The sequence below is a fragment of the Lissotriton vulgaris genome, chromosome 1_1 (assembly GCF_964263255.1).
Source record: "Lissotriton vulgaris chromosome 1_1, aLisVul1.2, whole genome shotgun sequence".
Taxonomy (NCBI): domain Eukaryota; kingdom Metazoa; phylum Chordata; class Amphibia; order Caudata; family Salamandridae; genus Lissotriton; species Lissotriton vulgaris.
In genome coordinates this window covers 1,436,642,309-1,436,660,783 of record NC_141685.1, presented here as the reverse complement: position 1 = coordinate 1,436,660,783, position 18,475 = coordinate 1,436,642,309, and the positions used below count along the sequence as shown (strand labels likewise).

Below are 18,475 nucleotides of genomic sequence, written 5' to 3'. Positions count from 1 at the left end.
TTCCCGTTTACGGGTTTTTTGGGCCAGCTTATAGTTCCTTCTTAATGAGGCTATTAGGGCCATGTCCCTATCTTGGCTATGTAGAGCTCGTTTTAGCGCGCTAAGGGCTTTACGGCAATGGGAGTCAAACCAACCCCGGGAATCCTTATCGAGTGTCTTATGTTGGCGAGTGAGCTCCTGCCGGATAGCTTCTAAGATGGTAACAAAACTAGAGAGGATCAGCTGGGGAGATGAGGTCTCCTCTAATCAATTAGATATTAGGGGAAGAGTTTTTTGAATAATCCTAGTAGTGACCTCATTGGGATTGATCTTTGACCATTTTACTGTATAGCCGTTAATTTTACCCATTTCCAGAGATTGCTGCGTTAAAAGACTAGTCTTAGAGTGGGCTGAGGATGCTAAATTAAATATAATGGTGATGCTGTTGGAAAAATGATCACTGGAGGGATCAGTGCCAGTTATAAAGTTTTTAATCGATTGTTTAGAGTTTGTGAACACAGAATATAATCGATAGTAGAGGAGAAGCCTCTGCCATGAAAGGTCGGCTTGAACTCGACAATGGGACACACTAATTCATTCGCAAATTCAAGTTCTAGTGAAAAAAGACAGTTGTTTAAAGTGGTCCCAATACTAGAGTGAGTAAAGTGAACAATGGGGACATCATGCTCGTCTTGGAGCCCGCAAATACCTTTTTTATAATTGCTACATAAATAAACATTAAAATCCCCACCCCACACAACATGACATTGTAACTGCGAGTTCTTAGCTTTCTGATCATGCAAATATGATGTGGTTTCTAACAGAGACTTAACACAGTCGACAGGTGAAGAGTTATTGTACATGTTGATGAAATAATAAATAGAGCTTTTGTCGTAAGCTAGCTTAAGGATTTGAAGAATTGGGGACACTGAGGGTACTTCAATAGTCGTAAATGGAATTTGATTAGAGATGTAGATGGCTAAGCCACCCTTAGGTCTTCCGTGTATAGACGGGCTGGCGGGAATGTGGAAAGTTTTATAGCCCTGAATGTGAATGGGGTCTGTAGCCCAGGTTTCCTGCAGGCAAACTATTTTATGTCTATTGACCAAGTCGATCCAAGACTGAAGATGTATCTTGGATCTAAGACCCGCTACATTCCAAAAGATTACTGGAAGATCCCAGGTTGGTGGTGTAGTGGAATTCGAAATCTGTGGATAAGCAGGGGATGGAGGATCGAGGGTCAGAGCAGTTGGGGCAAGGGTGGAAGAGGTGAGTTTTATATCACTGGAAGTTGTGGTGATGTGTTGTTGACTCACATGAGTCTCCTCGGAGGGGATTGGATAAACATGGCTGGGATCTTGATCCAGAGGAGTTGTCGGTTGAGAAGGTAGATTTAATGGAGGGGTACAAGGCTCAATGTGGGTGCCAGGCAGAGATGGCGGAGTGGAACCTGCCAGCAGAGTTTTTCTGGGGGTATAATTAGAATGAATCTGGGTGTTATTGATGGCTTTGACATTGGTGGAGGGGACTAATGGTCAGTCGACCATATCCAAGCATTCGTATCTGTTGGATAACGGTGGGCCTCTCCAGTTGGTAAAGTGACCTGGGGCTGGATTGCTAAATCCGTAGCCTGCCCAATGGCCTCGATCTCTATTCCCACCCCAGTTCCCCACTCTCGTCCAGCTCCAAGGGGGACCGGCATTATGTCGGGGAGCCGGGGGTTAGAAGTATGACAAATTGTGGGTGGCTATCCCTTCAGTGGAAGTGTGATCACCCCAGGAGCAGATATGCTCAACTGTGTTGGGGTCGGCGAAATTCACTATGACGCAGTCACCCTGGGTATTTTTAGGCTCAGTACCTAGCCAGGGCACTCTGCGCACAGTGGTGACTCTGTTGTCCCAAAAAGTTGGTAGAGGTCTATTGTTGGACAACCAGTATATGACTTTGTTTTTTAATGACCAGACCAGTTCGTCCTGATTTTGGGGGAGTTCCGGGACACCTGTCATGATTACTACATAGGGGGATGCCTCGGGCGGAAGATGGATAGGATGGCCTCTTCTCTTTCGATTTCTCGGAATGGTGTTAAATCCAACAGAGTGGTTGGGGAGAGTAGGGGCCGGGGTAGGAGGGACGGGAGGAGGTTTTGGTTGGATAGACAACTGTGTCGTGGAGTTGGTTGAGGATTGGGTCGGTAGGGGATTAGAAGCTTTGGGTGGTGCTTGGAGTAGTGCTTGGGGCTTAGTTGTGGGTGCTGGTGGCTGTTTTTGTATGGGTTTCTGCGGGACCTTTTGGTTAGTATTAAGGGGATTCAGTGCAGTCGAGCCGGGCTTAGATGTATTTATATTATGGGTACGGGGCCTCCCTTGAGCTAAGTTGGAATCTTTGTTGGTACCCTTACTTGAGTTCAGGGCTAAAGACAGTTGGGACAATTGATCCTATCACTCACCAGAGACCCTAACACGGCCAAAACCAACCTACACGAAGGAATGAAAGAAGTAGCCGAATGGATGAAGCACAGCCGTCTGAAACTGAACTCAGACAAAACAGAAGTCCTCATCTTAGGTACCTCCCCCTCCGCCTGGGACGACTCTTGGTGGCCAGAGGCCCTTGGTAAAGCACCCATCCCGACGGACCACGCTCGGAACCTGGGCGTCATCCTGGACTCCTCACTCTCGATGAACAGACAAGTCAACGCCGTTTCTTCATCTTGCTTCAACATCCTTCGCATGCTCAAAAAAACATTTCGCTGGATCCCTACTGAAACTAGAAAAACAGTCACCCACGCTCTGGTCACGAGCCGACTGGACTACGGAAACACCCTCTACGCCGGCATCACAGCAAAACTCCAGAAAAAACTACAACGCATCCAGAACGCCTCAGCCAGGATCATATTAGACATTCCGCGCAAAGAACACATCTCTGATCACCTGAAAAACCTACACTGGCTCCCCGTCAATAAGAGGATCACTTTCCGGCTCCTAACCCACGCACACAAAGCACTCTACGAAACCGGACCCGAATGCCTCAACACACGACTATCCTTCTACACCCCCTCCCGCCAGCTACGATCCTCCAACCAAGCCCTTGCCACTGTACCTCGCATCAACAAAACCACCATGGGAGGTAGATCCTTCTCCTACCTAGCAGCCAAAACTTGGAACTCACTTCCCACTCACCTTCGCCTTACCCAGAACCACCTAGCATTCAGAAAGCAACTCAAAACATGGATATTCGACAAGTAATTCCCCACCCTTCTTCAAGCGCCTTGAGACCCTCTGGGTATGTAGCGCGCTATACAAATATTTTTGACTTGACTTGACTTGACTTGTTAGTTGGGATTGGACCTGATGCAGAGTCTTTTCTATGGGCTTTAAATAGGACTTAGTTAGGTCTCCGATTTTTCTAAGCAGTAGGCTATCATTACTACAGGTGTTGGTAGTTAAATTACCATTGTCAGCCATACCACCCTCACTGTCATAGCTACTAGAGCTGCTAGAACTAATATTCAGATTATCTGTGGTAAGATTCGTTGTGTGTGCAAGAGACGAGGAGGGTAGTTGATGGGGAGTTAAAACAAGGTTAATGATTTGTGAGGGGGGATGGGAGGTGGAAGGGGTTGAGGGGATGGTTGTGGGGGGGGAATTAGTAGTCTGGAGAGACTTAGTAATTTTACCCTTTTTTGGGGGGGGATTGCACCTTCGCGTGTACCCCTATCTATAGTTGAGGAAGGGGCGACGTCAGTTTGACTAGCGAAAATGACTGGGAATTTTTCAAGTGACAGGTGTGATTCGGAAAGGTCTAAGGAGGCAGACAGGTCCACTGTGCAGGGGACAGTGTGCAACTCTGCGTGCACTGTCAATGGAGGGGGTAGCTCAACAGGACGCTGGGGAGTTTTAGCAGTAGCCAGTAAGCCCATGGAAGAGCGTCTGGCGATAGCCAGGTCCTGTGAGACTCTCCGTTCCAATAGGGTAATGCCCTGTTCAATGGCCTCGTTGGCTTTAGTTATGAATTGATCTATCGGCCCAATAACCTCAGCAGCAGCCTGGGCCTGTTTTTTAACTGTGTTCCTAGTGGTTCTGGGGGACATGATGCAATATGATTTGTAGCAAGATTAAGATACTGTAAAATCTAAGTGCAGACTACAAGCGGGTTAATTTAGATATATAAGAAGTAACTGCAAAAATGAAGGGGGAGAAAGCAAACGTAAATAGGGTGGCCCAGTCCAGTCTTGCCCGGTCTTGAACAGGCTTAAACGGGCCCGCCCTTGGCCCGGGCTTCGCCCCGCGCTTCGTCCCGCGTTGCGGGGAGGGCTGATCAAGTTATTATATTCGTGCAGGGGGGCGTGGCCGCCGGGGGAAGAGGCACCAGCTGTGAGGTGTAAAGGCTGCTGGTCCTCGCAGTCCCCCGGTGAAGGCAGCTGGTAGTTTAAGGTCAAGCGCACGCTGGGAGCGTGCAGGCTGTCCGCCGAATGCGGAGAAGCTCCCACCAGCGGCGCGACCTCTCAGATAAGCCTTAACTGAAAAAATGCACCCTCCGTGTGCAGCGGGAATCCTTCCTCGGAAATGGCAAAGTCAAGTGAGCGGCACCCGCGGAGCGGGTGTCGCGAAAAGTAAATAGCAGCTGATAAGGGGCGTGGCCGCCGGGGGAAGAGGCACCAGCTGTGAGGTGTAAAGGCTGCTGGTCCTCGCAGACCCCCGGTGAAGGCAGCTGGTAGTTTAAGGTCAAGCGCACGCTGGGAGCGTGCAGGCTGTCCGCCGAATGCGGAGAAGCTCCCACCAGCGGCGCGACCTCTCAGATAAGCCTTAACTGAAAAAATGCACCCTCCGTGTGCAGCGGGAATCCTTCCTCGGAAATGGCAAAGTCAAGTGGGCGGCACCCGCGGAGCGGGTGTCGCGAAAAGCAAATAGCAGCTGATAAGGGGCGTGGCCGCCGGGGGAAGAGGCACCAGCTGTGAGGTGTAAAGGCTGCTGGTCCTCGCAGTCCCCCGGTGAAGGCAGCTGGTAGTTTAAGGTCAAGCGCACGCTGGGAGCGTGCAGGCTGTCCGCCGAATGCGGAGAAGCTCCCACCAGCGGCGCGACCTCTCAGATAAGCCTTAACTGAAAAAATGCACCCTCCGTGTGCAGCGGGAATTCTTCCTCGGAAATGGCAAAGTCAAGTGAGCGGTACATAAATAGGTAAAAGTTCAGTGCCAGAGCCGTTATTTAGAGCAAGGTAGGACAAATGCAGGTAAAAGGTTGTGCGTCTAGTTAGGCCTATATTGGGGTAAACTGGGGCTCATAACAACCACTCCTCATCCGAAGGACGATAAGATAAACTAATGATAAAATATACCTATCTAAGAAGCATAAAAGCATTTGTTAAAAAATTAATGTAAAAAACATGGTATATGTAAAACAATTAAAAAATGTTTACAAAAACTCTATAAGCCCTCTAAAAAGTCAATATACTGTTTATACCAACTGAGCTCATCGAAAACATTGGTGCTCATTGAGAGCAAGAAGATGAAAAAAATATATAAAACAAAAGGATGTTTTTCATTCCAATTTGGGTTATTTTGGAAAAGGCCAAATTGTTCCTATCACACGGAGAGCCAAATGCGTATGTGTCCTGTCTGGGGGACGCAACATCACTGTTACTTGGCTTCTCAGACGACGGTCCCTGTAACACCTCTTGGATCAGGTCAATGAAGCAAAGGTAATCTTCTCCGGTTCCCACTGCAGCCGCTGAGGAAGCACTCGCCATCTGTGAGCCTGTTGCAGAGCTGGTGTCCATTCCAACAGGAGCTGAAGCATCCTGTGGTGGCTCTAAGAATGCTGACAACAACATGGGAATATGCTGAGGACACTGTAAAACATGGGCCTTTAAGTGGTCCAGTAGTAAGTCTACGTATGTGGTGCAACTGATGGAAGTATAAGATATATGTCCAACATGCATTCATATCTGCAGAATAGGCAGTGGAGCACAGACAAGATGCAGTCACCCCAGACTGATCTGAACCTTAGGAACCAATGCTCACTTTGCTCCCGAAGCAGAGCTGTGCCCAGATGGAGTACCATGTGTTCACAGCATTGTCGCACTAGGAGTGATTTTTCCATCTCCTTCAAAACTGGGACGGCTGTTGCATAGCAGGAAGATCAAAACCATGATACCCACTACGAGAAGTAGGACCAGCGGAAGCCCTCCAGAAATGCTTCCCAATACAGAGTATACTAGCAGCCCGTCCCGACGTTGTCCGGGTATGAATTGCTGCCGGCCAGTAGTATATTGTTTTGTAGGATTTCGTTTAGATAGCATTTCTTATCTGTGACAGGCCTGTGAAACGCTCCGATTCACAGTGCACTGCTGATGCACTTAAGAGTGCGCGTTCCGTAGTGTGTGAACTCGAGTTTCCCTACTTTATTTTTCCTTGCAATATTATATAGCCCGAACTCGACAACATGGCATGAGCACAATTTACATTACAGAAGAACACATTCATTTGTGGTAGGCACGGGGAGAGGTGTGTCTAAAAGTGTATGTCGGTGCTGGCCATCAATGAGAGAGACCTGTGCATTTTTCAAATGGGTCATGAAAAAATATGAGTATGTTGCTGAAGATGTGGGCCCCCGTGCCACCAATGTACTTGCCGTGGGAGGGTAAACACCCATTATTCCGCAACTTTCTTTCCGCTTACCATCACTCCGCATACTTTCATTACGAAAGTACCATGACTCCGCAATGCCATTATAACGCATGGCATTACATTTTATATGCTTTTACCACGCACACATTTACAACGAAATTCGTTGTAAATGCATGAATGGTAAAAGCAGTTTTTTTTTAATGTTTGGATAAGGTAAGTATGGGTATAGGGGTATATGTTTTGGGGTACTGAGGTATATGTTTTGGGGTGTTTGGGTATTTTAAGGGTTCAGATATAGTTTTGGGGTACAGGGGTCGTTTTAGGGTTTAGGGATAGATATGGGTTTTGGGGTACAGGGGTATTTTTAGGGTTCAGGGCTAGGTTTGGGTTTTGGGGTATAGGGGTATTTTTAGGGTTCAGGGGTAGGTTTGGGTTTTGGGGTACAGGGTTTTTTTAAGGGTTCAGGGCTAGGTTTGGGGTACAGGGGTATTTTTAGGGTTCAGATCTAGGTTTGGGTTTTGGGGTACAGGGGTATTTTAGGGTTCAGGGGTAGATTTGGGTTTTTGGGTACAGGGTTATTTTTAGGGTTCAGGGCTAGGTTTGGGTTTTGGGGTAAAGGGGTATTTTTAGGGTTCAGGGGTAGGTTTGGGTTTTAGGGTACAGGGGTATTTTAAGCGTTCAGGGCTAGGTTTGGGTTTTGGGGTACAGGGGTATTTTAGGGTTCAGGGGTAAGTTTGGGTTTTGGGGTACAGTGGTATTTTTAGGGTTCAGGGCTAGGTTTGGGTTTTGGGGTACAGGGGTATTTTTAGGGTTCAGGGGTAGGTTTGGGTTTTGAGGTACAGGGGTATTTATAGGGTTCAGGGTTAGGTTTGGGTTTTGGGGTACAGGGGTATTTTTAGGGTTTAGGGATAGGTTTGGGGTACACGGTATATTTATAGGGTTAATATGGGTTAGTGTTTAAGGGTGTTGGGGTATTTTAAGGAGTAAGGGTGGGTTATGATTATGGTGTGCAGGGGTATTTAAAGGGAGCAGGGTGGGATTAGCACACGATATGAGATATGGCATGAAGGGCGGAACGTACCACACGCCCCCAGCGTTTGTCACGCCCCCAGCACACGCCCACAGCACAAAGCAGACACGCCCACAAGGGACTACTTTGCTGGCACGGTTCTTTTACCTTTTACATGTATATGGTGGGCGCCTGTATAGCCTATGTCCTTATGCTGCAACTGCCCTTTCCAACGCTGTATTGGGTGTTGTGATTGGTGCTGTGGTTCCTGAGATTACCCGCCTCAAAGGTTTGGGCTCTCTCTTTATTATATTAGTATGGATAAATGATGGAATTGCTCCGAAAATCGTCTGAAAGGTGCTCAATAGTCCAGAACCTATGCTCTTAAATAGGTGCACTATCCCACTCGTATCAGACATGTTAAAGATCGATGTACCATTTTTCCAATTTGGAGCGGGAAGTTTGTTTGAACTAATGCCTGTATCTCTGCTGAAGATCTTGCAACCTGAACATCAAGTCTCTAGGGCTAAGGTTAAGGCCACATCCTTCTGTAAAAGCATGGCTTCAGTCTGCTCAAGGAATCAAACCGTATAAGGGAAACATTCAAAGAAGGCCATAGCGGCGCCACCCTGACTGTGTGGGCAGTCTACAGAATTGGCGCTGAGAGCCGAGTGCTGGAAATGCTGTCCAATATCTGCTTTCAGGCTGTACATTTTAGCAAAGAAATCTATTTGAGATATCTGGTTCTGTTTTGTAATTTTTATGCAAAATGTTATTCATTAATGCAGTACTGTGTGCATTTTGTACTGCAAATGTTTTTGTGCCTATTTTCAAATGCCTGTAGTCTAAAACTAGACAGTATGGATTGTCGGGTTTAATTATAGGAAACAAAGATTATTCATGGAAGAGGTGCAGTTCTCGATTACACCTTGATGTTCAAGTTGGTCTAAGATCTCCCTGACTTGTTTCTGTTACCTTGTACCTGGATGCGTAACGCAAAGTAAACAAAAGGCTCGCAAAAGGGGAGATGTGTCGGTTCCGAGAGGAAATGATGCGCCGTGCCTAAATGCTTGTGCAGAGTAGGGGATGCGTCGTGCTCCTTACCGGTGCTTGGTTGAATCGTAGGTACTCGGCTTGCGGTCCGGTTGCGATGCGCAAGATGGTGCCTCGATGTGATGCAGTGATGATGGTGCAATGCAAGAAGATGGTGCCCTTAATGGGACGATACGATGGTGATGCGTAGGCACCCTGGCAGCCTTGCGACGATTCTGTACTTTGGATCCGCGACACGCTTCTCCAGAGATGCGATGGCGACTCTCTCGATGGCGTCACGCTTCTCCGGTGATGCGACAGCAGGCAGCTTTGACAAAGACACGCTTCCAGGGAGATGCGGCGATCTCAGCTGCGGCGGCGACATGCTTCCTCTCGATGCGTCACACTCTCAGCTGCCAGCGACATGCACATGTCTGTAGGTAGAATTCCCAGCAAGGAAATTCACAGGGGGAGCTGGTAGTGAAGTCTTTGGTCCCTGAGTCTTCATCAGGAGGCAAGCACAGTTCAAGCCCTTGGAGAATATTATGTAGATGTTGAAAGTCCTTAAAAAGTACCTTCTCCTTTCCCTTGGCAATAAATAAACCACTGAAGGCAAACCCAGCAAACAGCACACTGGCAGAGGGGCGGTCCAAATCCTGCAGCTTCCTTGGTTCTTCTCCTTGGCAAAAGGTTCCTTGTTTCTCAAGCTCTTGGGACTGGGTCCCATTATTTATACCCCAGAATCCTTTGTTGTCTAAAGGCAGAGAGGCCTCTGCCTAGTCCACTCCAAACCAGTTTCCTGAGCACTCTGTTTACAGGACTCCTTCTTTCCTTTCACATTGCAGGGCAGAAACATAAGATGCCCCACAGGAGGTGGAGCCAGCATTGTGGAGGGAAAGCACAGCCCTGGAGCACTTTATTGACATGATTCCTTCTCTTCTTTCACAGTGCAGGGCAGACCCCAGGAGGTGGAGTCAGCAGTGTGGAGGGAAGTCCCAGCCCTATTTAGGTCCCAGGTGCACCTCCTCCCTCCCACCTAGATGCAGAACTCCCTATTCACCACTGGGCTGACTCATTCTGTCTCTTGGAATCCCCCAACCCTGTCACTCAAACTCCAAACAAGGAATACACAACCTAGCAGAGGCAGGCCTTGGATAGTTAGACAAGAAAATACTTACTTTCTAAAAGTGGTATTTTCAAACACAGAATATTAAAACCAACTTTACTAAAACATGTATTGTATCATTCTGAATTCAGGCATACTAAATTCGAATTTCTACCACGTTCCCTTAGTCAGTTAGGATTATAAGTTGTAATAATCTAACTGCCCATTCTGGCCTATGGAGAACAGGTAGCCTTGCAATGGTGAAAAAACGAAAATGGATGTAAATCACTATTAGGACATGCTACACACACCAGGGCATGTCCTACCTTATACTCACAGTGCACCATGTTCTTGGGCCTACCAAGGGGGTCTGATATGAAGCAAAGGGAAGGTTTAGGGACTGGCAAGTGGGCGCACTTGCCAAATCGGCATGGCAGTCACAGACTGCACAAAGGCCTTGCAATGGCAGGCCTGAGCCACACTTTACAAGCTGCTTCTGTGCTTCTGTGGGTGGTACAGCCAGTGCTGCAAGCCCACCAGCAGCATTTGATTTACAAGCCCTGGGCACACATGGTGCACTGTACTAGGGTCTGACAATTAAATCAAATAACCCAGTCATGGAATCACTAATTGGTACATCAATTTAACACAGGGAGCACTTGCACTGTGGCACTGAATAGCAGTGGCACAGTGCCCAAAGCATATAACCAGCAAAAACATATCAAAACAGAGGAGAAAATCAGTAAACAATGGAAGGGAGACTCACGCCAATGATGCCAGGTCTAACAGTTTCTTTGTGTCATGTTTTATTGGGTACTGCCTCTGTGGTGTAGGAGTAGTTTTAAATAGGATTTCATGGTGAGATGACTCCGCATACCACCCTACATATTGCGGTATAATGCTGGAGCTAGTGCTACTGCCCACTCCTGCGCGTATGTGTGTTTTAATGATTCTGGAAGGAGATCGGCGAAAGCTGGTAGCATACCTCTTCCCCCTTTGGGCGTTCCATGACGAACTCCCGTGGCCTCTACCTTTCAGCCAAAAGGATATTGTATCCAAAAGTCAGGTCCCAAAAGAGACCTTTCACTTTTCTGGGTATGTCTGCCTACATTTGGAGCGTTTATTCCGTATAACTGATGTGGAACATTTACCCTTGTATCAGGTGATTCAACCGTGATGTGTTCATTCAACGCTGCTGTCACCAGAATTTCCATCAGGTTCTGGCTAGCTATTGTTACTTCTGCTGCACTGTCTAGCATCATCAGAACCCATTCCCATTCAATAGTTGAGTCCTCAGTAGCCTGGACATTTCTTATTTGAAGACCAGCTTCCTTCTTCTTCTTAAATTGAGGTTTACTTTTGGGTTTATCTTCTGTTTAATAATGAAGTGTGATGTGTGTCTCTTGGCTTTGCTCGTTCTTCTGATCTGTCTTCAGACCGTCCTTCACTCTCTGAGTTGTTTTTATGAACCCTGAAAGGAACGAGAGGAATGTTTATCAGTATCCTGATACCCGTCAGGTTTCTAAATATTGTCACGGATTCTAAGGTTATATTTCCTGTCGGAAGGCTTCTGTTGGGAAGACCCACCCCGTGATTGTGATGTCTTTGCTTATTTTTTTATTGTTTATTGTCCCATTTCTATGTAGAAGAATCAGGTGTTTGCTTTGAGTTATCTTTTTCATGACAGACCATCAATTGTGGTTTCACTTGTCTAGCTCCCAAATTATCTCTACCCAGTGAAGCATAGGTTTCTTCGATAATTTTTGGTAATTCTTGATCCTGTTGTGCAGGAGTGCATTCCCTCAAGTGTGGGCATATAGCCACCGCTGCTGCCTCCCCTTTTATGTTAGCCAACATAATTGTTGATACCTGAGCAAAATTGCCTATGCATTTCATCCCTAAGTCCAAGGCAGGTTCTGCCCCGTACTCATCCTGTATTTGTTTCAATACTTCTGGTATTACTGCTATTGAGGGGTACCATACGTCCTGGTATAAATTGCAGCCGAAACTGTACCCCAAGTGGTACGATCTTCTATTGGGGGAGCTATCACCATTGGTAAGCAAATTGTCAGTATTCTGTGTTTTTCTTGCTGGCCAGTGTGTAGAAAAACTGCCTCAAGCTGTGCTATGTTCTATGCTATCCAGAATGGTATTTAGTGGGCATTCTACCCATAATTGCATTCAGCGTTTGTGGGGTGATTTTTGTTGTGGTCCCTTGTAGTTGATCAGACTTTGTGACCCTTGTAGGTTGAAGTGTGAGTGTTCGCATTACAAACTGTATAAGATTTCTGTAAAGTGGTATTATTTCTTTGTGAAGTGGACGTAAGTCTGCTGCTGGCACTGTGTCAATCTCTGCATGTGGTGTGTAAGCAGCTAGGACCGGCCAGTCGCTCCGTCTCTGCTGAGCGGACCTAGTCTTGCTTTTTCTGTCGTATGGGGGAGGGTGGCTTTAAACCAATTTATATGCTCTTGTTAAGTTAACGGAACTTCATTGTCTTTGTATGACAAGCATTCATCTAGAGTATAAGAATGAAACATATGTGTGCGTGCATCTTCGGGAGGGAAGTTAACCCAAGAATGGAACACCTCTGTCCTGTATGCCTTGCGTGCCTCAATTACGAAGGTTACAGTCCCACCCAATGATGAGACCCCATAATCTGCTCATTTTATAGTTAGTGCATTTCTGCAATTTGTTGAAATTGCTCTGGTGATAGCAGTGACTTTTGTACAGAGTTATTATACAGAAGATGGTAATCCTGCTGTGTGAGACTAAGAATCCTCATGCATAAAAATGGGGCTAGTTTTCAAACATAACCACACAAAATGTATTCAGCACATAACTAGGTGAAATGTCGGCGCCATAGCCATTATGTAGAGCAAGGTACGACAAATGCAGTTAAAAGTTTGTGCATCTACCTAGGCGTATATTGGGGTATATTGGGACTTATAACTGCAGAACCCTAAGAGAGGAATGGTTTATTGTCATCAATGTAGTCCCTAAATATAGGTGACCTCAGTATATGTGTGACAAGCATTAACAAAGCCAGTAGGTCTAGCCTTGATAAGTGTGTATTTCTTTTTTTGTTTTAATTAATTGTATTTTGAAAACATTGCAATTCGAAAAAAATAGCAAAAACACTAAAATAGTGGAGTGCTCCTGCTGCACAGGCACACTAGGGCTGGCACTCAAATGCACTTCTTTTCATGAGGTTGTGCATGTGTAATCCGGTAAAATGCTGACTTCATAGTGAATGAAGATGGCTTACCTTCTGCTCCATGATGTATGCTATGGTTGGTGTAGGCAAAATGTTAATGACACTTGAACAGACATACAGATATAGAGGACTGACCAAAGGATTCAGTATGTATGTGTACATGTAAGTTTCTATATAATGATTGTTTAATCCCCAAGCTGGCAGTTCTACTAAAACTGTCACTAGGCCAGACCTGAAAAGTGTCCTGGGACAAGTGTACACACACACCTGGTGCAAAAAAGGCTAAGGCATTTCTGGCATATTCAGGTTTATATTGTTCCCATTTCCACTTGTACTTTTAGTGAAAAAATGTATTTTGTTGCTGACCTGTCCGATGTCTTTCTTCTTCCAGTGTCCACTGCCAGTTGATCAAACTGTTCGCTCGAGGAATTGAGGACACTTCTAAAATTGAAGATCTTGTTGACTCCAACCGATTGTAACATGTCCCCTGCCTGCAGATTGCAGTTTGGTTATTCTTAAAAAAGAGAGACTTTAGGTGATTAAAAAAAGATAAAGCAGTTGTTTGTTGCAGGCATGCTGATGTGCTAGTAATTTATTCTTTTTAAAGCGTAGAGTTTTCATTACTTTGTTCAGAATTATTTTTAGAAGACTGAACATTTCAGTGGTGCATACTGTTATGATGTTGAATTTGCCTGATGTGAATTTTTTGGTTGATGACTTTGTCTATTTTCTTCTGATGATTCTGCCGCGAATCCAGGGCATTCCTTTGCAATCATACTCCCAGAATTTAGAAGTATGTTCATGTTAAAAGTGCAAAAATAGTCACAGAAGAAGACAGACGAAGCTGACCAAGCAAAAAGAAAGATTGACTTGACTACAGATGAATTTAAATTAAGTTCTAGTCTTTCTACGTTGCATTATGATACCAGCACTCTTCACTGCCAAAAATAATATCATGTAACCGCTAATATAATTCCACTCCACATTCTTGGCTTTGTATATAGAGAACAATGTAGCTTAATAAATATATTTTCAGTTTTATTTTAAGAATATTCTGCACCTTAAATAATCCTGCTGGAATGTGCTTTTCTGGCAAATTTTAATATGCACACATACAGATTTTATCGGATTTTTTAGAAAGAAAGTTAATCTATTTATTGTCTTACTTAACATTAGGATTAAGGTTTTTAACTAGATTCAGTGTATCACTGTATTGTTTAAGCAAAAAAAAAAAAACACCAGCGAGTAATTTAATGTGGTAATTCACTTTGTACATTGTTGTTTAGGTAACATAATTGCTTTGCAAATTTTCGGTTTCAGTGCACAAATATTCACGTCTTCTTACAAGTTAATAGGTGTGGTTCTTCAGTACAGCTTGACTATAAAACTTTAGTGGCCTCCGTATTTCCATGAAAATTGTTTTTCACTAACAGGCAGTGTATATTTTCATATTTAGAATCTGTAGAAAAAAACGTGATCCTATGAGGAAGTATCGTTTTTCAATTACAGAACTGTAGAAAAAAGCTTCACAGGAATAGTAAAAAGTAAGGATTGTTGTCACTGACAAGCTGGTGTTTGATTTGCTGAGTTTAGATTCAATAACCCCCTCAAAGCTCCATTTCTCCATATTACAGCTAATTGACTTTGAACTTATTTTTTATGCTTTAGAATGCCATTATGTGCACACAATCTATTTCTCTAAGGACAACAACATGTATGTTAAATATTAATTTTAAAATAGCATTATCATGCTTACAGGCTTTATGTAAAACATTCTTGTTTAAGCAATAAAAACCCCTTCAAGCAGGGTTTTAATAACTGTATGCTTAAAGTCTTCATCAGGTAGGCGGGAAATAAATCCCTTGTTCAGGCAAATATAGCATGGTGTAATAATGCTTATCATAGACCATCTTGCTTGCATTTACTTGAATGCTGGTGTTCAGTTTTCCATTGGGTGAAGTAGGTTATCTACACCCAGTAACTTTATTCTGTAAGATACGCTTTTTAAGATTGTCTCTAAATAAGACTATACTACTCTTAGAGGGATCCATTTCCATCAAATATGCATATTAGCGTAAAGAACCCATTTGATATAAAATAGATATTACATATCAAACTAATTTTTGTTACAAATCATTCCATACAAAACTCACTTGCACTTTATAGATGATACTGGATCTGCAAAGTGTAAATGCAAAGAGGATTTTGTTTTCTACGACAGCCCTCCGTCTTAGAGTGGAAAAATATATTTTGGAAGACTCTGTCAGGAGGAACTTAAGACTAAGTGAATGATTGTCTTTGTTATTGATTAAAGGAAACACAAAGTGTATGTTGTGTGGTTAACTCCTGTATACTTGAAAGAAAAGATTAGGTTAGCAATGTTTACTTTAATCATTGTTAACTGTTGTAGTATATTTGCCTTTGTGCAAATGATTCATTTTTATCTTGCTGGCTTCAAGATGGAAAAAGTAATATATTTATGGTACTAAAGTGTTTCTGAATTTGAAAATAATAAATTGTTGTACAGTATCTGTTGTCTTTTTTTGCTTGGTCTAATTCTTTGACATTAACAATATTGTGATTGATTTGCCTAAAATCGTAATCTGGTGTATAAGTGTTAAACGAATAAATGGTAAGTTATTATGAAGCAAACTAAGAAGACAGCCAAAAAGGCAGAAATTACAGAGGACGTAAACATCTCATGGACTGTTAAAAAAAATAAAAAATATGAACACCAAAACCTTTTTAGAATGTATAAGTCTCTCATCTAACAATATATAAAAGTAATCTCTGAAAATTGTACATTTCCATGTCCACCGCTCACTTACTAGAAGAGATCTCAAGCGCTTCGGGCAAAAAAGGGGGGGGAAAGAGGAAAGACAAAAAGAGGATTTTTTTATTGATTGTGAGAGCATATAATTGCAAATATGCCAGAAACTACTGCTGGGCAAATTAATGGTTGTCAACATCTTGTCTGATAAAAAATTAACAACCATGGTCTTCTCACCAATAATGTCTGCTCAGGGTCCCTGGTTGTTCTGCTTAACTTTACCTTGGCCACTGTAGTTGGTCTGAACTTAGTACTTTCTTGATGTATATATTTTAAATTGTTTATGGATCTAAATGATTTTTACAGTTTATCAAGTTTCAAGCTTGCTTGTAATTTGGTAGATCACATCTATTTATTAGTTATTTGTTTACCTTTATTTCCTTCATTTATGATCGTTAAATCATCCGCCCCCTTTAAGGGCATTTCATCTATTTGTTTGAATTACTGTAGCAGTGTAGTGTAACAGAGCTGTGAAAATAGTACTCACAGCTATGGTGGCTCGTTCCAATGCCTTTAAACATACTTTTCGTGCTGGTAGTACAGTATATCAACATTCATCGCGGAATGCGTAAGGACGTATATCTGATCTTGGGATTGCTCCAGGATGTTTCAGTTGCCATATTAGTGGTAGCTGAGAGGTGCCCGCTTTTGGTGTTTAGAGATTTGTAAGCATTTTCCCTCGTTTAAGTTAACTGCATGAATTTACATTTTTTGGATTGGTTTGTATGTGACGTAATGCTTAGAAAATCTTATTAACATTTTTAAAATCTAGAAAAATGCAAAAGTATCTATCCTAATGTACAGTACAGAACAGACAGACACAAAGACTGTCTTTCTGCATAAAATGATCAAGGAAGTAAAATGGAGTGCCCACATGGAAACGGCTGAGTATTTTTACTATTCACACTGTCTGAAAAGAAACACTAATTTAATGTCACAAGTTTTAGTACCATTTTGTCAGTCTTTCTTCTTACATATCGAAGAAGTAGATAGGCCAACAGGTACCAGCAACTGAAATAGAGTAGCAATAGTCCCTCCCATTTTTAGGTATGGTGTTATCCAAGAGCTTTCCATTTTACAAAAATTATGTGCATAATATACCTACTTGTAGTGGCGTACTGTGGCCCATCTTCATCCACTGGTATGTTTTTCTGTCATTCACATTTATCTTCCACCCACTACAGCATGGGGCTAGGGGTCAGAACACTTCAGCCAATAGTTAATGTAAGTGACCTAATTCCTCCCTTTCACAAGGAGCACATCCACAAACAATGTAGTTCACTTTAGTGCCAGGAACTTCTATGGCAATTTGTGCATTTGAGACAAAAAAATCTATTTGCTTTCAGGCTTTTTTGTTTGTTAAGAATGATGAGAGTCCAGCATCTTATAGAACAATAAAGTTATGGGAAAGCCATGACAACGGCAAACAAAGTTTTGATGGCCAAGATCCGACCATAAGGCATTGTAAATTCTTATTCCTTATGTGACCTGCTTTGCACGGTGTTGCATCTGTAAATTAGACATCTGCACATCCTTTAAGTGTGCTCTATGTCTTTTATTACACTGAAAGTACACCACTCCCCAGAGTAAACAGTGGCTACCATAAATCTTTTGTTAGGCTATGGAAGATTTGAAAGTTGGTTGCAGAACATTTTATTGTTCAGGCAACAGGCATTTTTACTGGTGCTTCTCCAAGAGGGTGTATAAATTGTCATATGAAAAATGTGTTTAGTCCCTTATAACCATGGTGTTTCACGTTTCTCTTAATGCATATGGTTGGTTGTGATTGGGTACACATGACTGGGAGTCGCTCTGCCGACTGAATCGGGTCCTTTCAGAAGATGCTGTGATTGTAGCAAAAGATGCCAGTTCCCCTGCCGGTTGGTTCTGTTTTAGTGGATGTGACAACCTGCATATAGCTGCACATGAGAACGCTCTGCTGACCCTCTGTAAGAATTGGATAAATCAACATCCATATCATGTCTGGCCAGGAGAGCTGTCAGAACAAAGGTATTTCTTGTTGACTAAAATTCCCATTTTCTATATGCCCACCAATGGAAGCCTACTTGACATCCTCTCTCTGCAACAGAAGGTACAGACCCCTATTATTGTTGATCATTCTAACTGCACAACCATACCTATATGCAAATAAAAACCCTTTTGAAAGTAACCACTCTGACATTGTTAACTTTTTCATACTGAACCCCTTAAAGCAGTGATTCTTAAAACTTATGACGTCTGTGGGCACCCTATTGGAATCCGGTAACCCTTACTGAATCATTATTGAAATCCGGGAACTCTCTCTGAGTCATTACTGGAAGGCGGGGACCTCAGCCCAAGCATTTGCAAAGATTTGAACTGCAAAGCAGTACACAAAAAATACAGGAACAGGCATTCTTTCAACAAGTGCACAAATGATGAAATATTTTATTTAATCCACAAATCTTTAAAAAATCTACTTTTTAATTTTAATTGGAAGGTTAGAGCTTTTATAAATTGAATTGAGACCACTCATCAATGGGAAGGTTAGAGCTTTTATAAATTGAATTGAGACCACTTGTCAATGGGAAGGTTAGAGCTTTTCTAAATTGAATTGAGACCACTCATCATCATACTGTATCTTGTTTGATGCGCTTGCACTGCTCCCACAACCCAATCTCATGACACTAACTTAATTTTTTGC

The 18,475-nt window shown here is 43.3% G+C and overlaps 1 protein-coding gene across 3 annotated transcripts in view; it reads left to right on the top strand.

Moving 5' to 3' along the window:
- CERK (ceramide kinase) overlaps positions 1-15,491 on the top strand; it is a 214,402-nt gene extending 198,911 nt beyond the window's left edge. For all 3 annotated transcript variants that reach the window (XM_086967292.1, XM_086967289.1, XM_086967293.1), the window contains one exon: positions 13,354-15,491. In XM_086967292.1, the coding sequence (XP_086823418.1) occupies positions 13,354-13,441 (88 nt within the window). In that variant the 3' untranslated portion in view covers positions 13,442-15,491. The remainder of the gene's footprint in view (positions 1-13,353) is intronic.
- The last annotated feature ends 2,984 nt before the right edge of the window (positions 15,492-18,475 follow it).